The sequence below is a fragment of the Cupressus sempervirens genome, chromosome 5, assembly GCF_028749045.1.
Source record: "Cupressus sempervirens isolate cs-2001-9-10 chromosome 5, ASM2874904v1, whole genome shotgun sequence".
NCBI classification, from domain to species: domain Eukaryota; kingdom Viridiplantae; phylum Streptophyta; class Pinopsida; order Cupressales; family Cupressaceae; genus Cupressus; species Cupressus sempervirens.
Genome location: NC_143122.1, coordinates 559,430,307 through 559,434,257, shown reverse-complemented (window position 1 = coordinate 559,434,257; position 3,951 = coordinate 559,430,307). Strand labels below are relative to the sequence as shown.

The 3,951-nt window shown below is 33.8% G+C and overlaps 1 protein-coding gene across 1 annotated transcript; it reads left to right on the top strand.

The window, feature by feature from the left end:
• The first annotated feature begins 308 nt into the window (after positions 1 to 308).
• Positions 309 to 2,454, top strand: LOC149557160 (uncharacterized). Its single transcript, XM_089830123.1, has 6 exons — positions 309 to 456; positions 544 to 620; positions 737 to 773; positions 1,097 to 1,310; positions 1,741 to 2,083; positions 2,173 to 2,454. Exons 1-6 carry the CDS (start codon positions 312 to 314, stop codon positions 2,452 to 2,454), a joined length of 1,098 nt encoding a protein of 365 aa, XP_089686249.1. The 5' UTR covers positions 309 to 311.
• The last annotated feature ends 1,497 nt before the right edge of the window (positions 2,455 to 3,951 follow it).

The window sequence follows — 3,951 nt, the reverse complement described above, 5'->3', positions numbered from 1 at the left end:
CTTCAACTTCATTCTTTCTTGGGATGGCCTCTCTGTGGACATGCGGTTAATTAAAGCTACGGAATATTAAGAATTTACTCACTTTTCTCCACCATAAAATCCTCCACTCCTCGAATCCATTGTACCATGTTCTCATTGCCATAGTAAAGTGGTAGGCGTCTTCATCCCAATACATTGGTTTGAATTCAACTGGTGAATTGGTAGTATAGATTTTGGGTGGATTTGATGGTACTGATATTGAATTAGGGTTTGGAGAGTTTTCAGATGGTTTTGGATTTTGATAGGGTTTAGTTGGGTTGAAGGTTTTAAGAATGCAGCTGGATGAGCAGAGCAGTAGTGAGGGGAAAGGAGGATCAGTAAGGCAGTATGTAAGATCAAAAATGCCTAGGCTTCGTTGGACTCCAGAGTTGCACCACTGTTTTGTTCAGGCGGTTGAGAGATTGGGCGGCCAAGATAGTGAGTAGTTCTTTTCTATAACCCTCTTTGACAAGAATTGTACTAGAAGATTGGTTTCTCTGATAGATGAATTGAAATTGGTTGTAGGAGCAACTCCTAAGCTTGTATTACAGCTTATGAATGTTAAAGGACTTAGAATTGCTAATGTCAAAAGCCACTTGCAGGTGACCACCGACACGCCCATTTTGTTCCTCGTTTGTTGCATCTATTTAGGGTTTCGTATATATATGTTTTCTATTGAGGCTGATAGTGGTTTGTTGTTTTTAATGTTTTGTAAAAGATGTACAGGAGCATGAAAAATGATGAGAACGGTCAAGGTATATAATCTGTTCCATATTCATATTTGTGCAAGTTCATCCGATCACTAAGGAAGAAATTAAGATTGAAAAAATAAATCAATTTTGACTATTTAGTACTTCTAGTCTAGAAATCAAGTCATAATGTGTAATGTAATCAATCCAGGCACTTAAAGCTTATTTATTCCTTACAGATTACTTTCCAATTTGAACTGACAGTATGTCCCAAGCCAACAAGATTACAAGATCAGTCAATGTATAGCTGAGTTTATTTGTTTGGCATAATAGTTCACTAAAGTTCTAATGAAATGCCTTCTTTAATTGTTTAAGCTTGATTTGTGTAGGTAAAAGTTCATCGGATAGATACACAGAGGAGAGCATATCGGATTGGTTTCCGAGGTCTAGATCGACATGTACGCAGCCCTCTGACAATGAGAGATCAGAATTCCTCAAGAATAACAATGGCAATAACTATTTTGAAGCCATGGACTATCAACCTGCTTATATGTTTCAGCGTGCTCCCAATTTGAGTTCTTCGGATCACCGGTCAAGAATTAAGTGGGTATTATGTTTTCTTACCAAATGTTCATTCCATGGAATTCTGATATGATAATTTAATTCAATTTGCATAGTGTCACTAGAGCTAGAGTCTGTGACACATTATTTTTATGTTCACTCATTCAATTTGCATAGTGTCACTAGAGCTAGTGTCTGTGACACACTATTTTTATGTTTAGGGTTTGACAATTATGTTTGGTGTTTGACAGTTATGTTTCTAGAAGTTGGAATCCAACATGGCAATTTCATTCAATTTGCATAGTGTCACAAAAGCTAGAATCTATGACACATTTTTTTTTATGTTTAGGGTTTAAGAATTATATTTAGGGTTTGGGAGTTATGTTTCTAGAAGTTAGAATCTCTAAAATTCAACGGCATTTTATTATTATTGCTAGTTCAGAACTCATTGTTTCACATTGAACAATAGCAGGATTAATCCCCATTGCGCTAGTACTCAGAGACAAAGTCTTAAATCAGATGCATTTTCCCAATGTACTGGAGTAAGTGAAGAAGTCAAGGAAAAGAGTAGGCGTTTGATGCTGTTTCAAGGATCACTTTCGAGGCGAGAATCAACGGATGAAAATATTATAGGTGGACTACATAGAGATGCACCATGCTCAAAGCTACGCACTTCTTGCAGAGACATCTCATATAGTAACAATCTTCCCAAACATGTCATTGAAGACAATACTAGTATAGCGTTACTAAAAGCTCAGCCAAGAAACTTTAACTGGGAGTCCGGAGTACAGGAACAACTAGCTTTACAACTGCAGGTAAATATGAATCTGTAAACCAATGGCATATGCATCTATGTGTCTGTGCATTTTGCAATCTTCCTAATATGATTTTTTTTTCAATGCAGGTACAGAGAGGGCAATTAGTAAAGCAAACACAGAGGCTTCCTGGATTGGATGAAGCTGAAGATGGAGAGAAGTCACAACCCTATACAGGAAGCAGCTTTGAGCAAGAAGAAATTGGTAGCGATTTGTCTCTTTCTTTGTTTTCCAAGAACAGCAACAAGAAGGATTCCAATAAATGCTCCTCGTTCAAATTGCAGAAGCAACAACTTCAGCAGCAGAAGATAGAAAATAGTAACAACGATGACATTAGATTGGAGCTTACAATGTCTATTGGATCTTCCTGAGCAATTCCTTCTTAGAAGGAGAAATGAGGTAGATTTTCTTATAAAAACACATATGTATTATATGCCTTAAACACAGAGAGCAAGCTAAATTTATTTTCCATTAGTGTATCACATATGAATTTTGGTAAAGCTCATTCCATTCAAGCCTTCCTAAAGATGTATGTTGTATGGCTTGAGCTTTTCCTCAAATTAATCCTAAATCCAAGCTTTGAAGAAATCACTCAGTGAGATACATGTAGTTGCTAAGTAATACAATTAATAATGACATTCAACTGGAAAACGTTTCCAATTTAACAATCCCAAGTATACAACTAAAACTCACTCAAAATTAATCTTATACTTAAAAGTCCAGTTCTATTTTTTTCATTTTTCTATCCATTAAATCTTGTTCATCTCTAATGTAAAACATTTAAAATTCAAAAAACTTGTATGCATCACTTTATTTCATCTAGTTAATATGCTTCGTGTTATCAGACAACTATTCACCTGCTTTAAGCTCATGAGATATTATGCACATACACCAGTCAACAATCCCTAAAATCTCAATGGTCGTTTCAGCCATCAGGATATATTTACACTTCAATATATTCCTCGCTGCCTTGTTTATGTTAGAATGTCCTTAGTTCACGTACGGTAAATATGTTATAAACAAAACTAATATTACCGCGGAGGACACATGGGAATCTTATGACTTCTGTAGTTTTTTCGTTTTCTGAATCTGAGAGCTATGAGATTTTCTTGGTAGGTGAGGAATTTTTTTTTAAGTCGTATATATTAAACAATTCGTATAACGAAATTTTAAATTATTGAAGTAAATGTTATATGAATTTATTTTTCAATAAATAAGAATTTTCATAAATTATTTTATTTTCAATTAAGAGTTAAAATAAATTTTGAAGAGATCATAATAGTTTTACGAAAATAAGTAGTTGATATGTAAGATAAACAAAATCAAATTCATTGTAGAACTAAAATTTAATCTTTTTTATAAAACAAGAGCCAATGGGGCACAATAAAATTGGAAGGGTTCTTTAAAAAACATATAGAAATAAAATACATAACCTTGGTGATTGCTACTACTACAAATATTGTTATGATTAACTAGAATAGAAGTGTACCCAAAATAATAGTCCTATCCATAAGAGAGTTTAAGGTGATATTAAAAATAAACAAAAGTGTATATTAGCATTATAGGATATTAAGTGTTTCTCAATTGATAAAAATAAATTTGTAATTACTAAAACCAAGAGTATTGGCAAAGTTATAATGGTTGGAAGAAAGCATAAATAAAGAAAATGAGAGGAAGACTCGAGCAACCAATTCCTAGACTTAGTATCTTGGTCCATCATTTATTCCTCCAACCTATTTAGTACCCTTTCTTTTCTTATCTTCATTCTCATTTTACTCTAAACTAACACCAGCCCAATAATATGAATATTTTGTTGTAAACCCATTATAGTTTTCAATATCAATAGTGAGGTCAATATTTTTGCCATT

Coding starts and splice junctions, on each gene's coding strand:
- LOC149557160 (XM_089830123.1), top strand. CDS start 312: ATGCAGCTGGATGAGCAGAGCAGTAGTGAGGGGAAAGGAGGATCAGTA. Junction 457..543: donor GAGATTGGGCGGCCAAGATA/GTGAGTAGTTCT, acceptor AATTGGTTGTAG/GAGCAACTCCTAAGCTTGTA. Junction 2,084..2,172: donor AACTAGCTTTACAACTGCAG/GTAAATATGAAT, acceptor TTTTCAATGCAG/GTACAGAGAGGGCAATTAGT.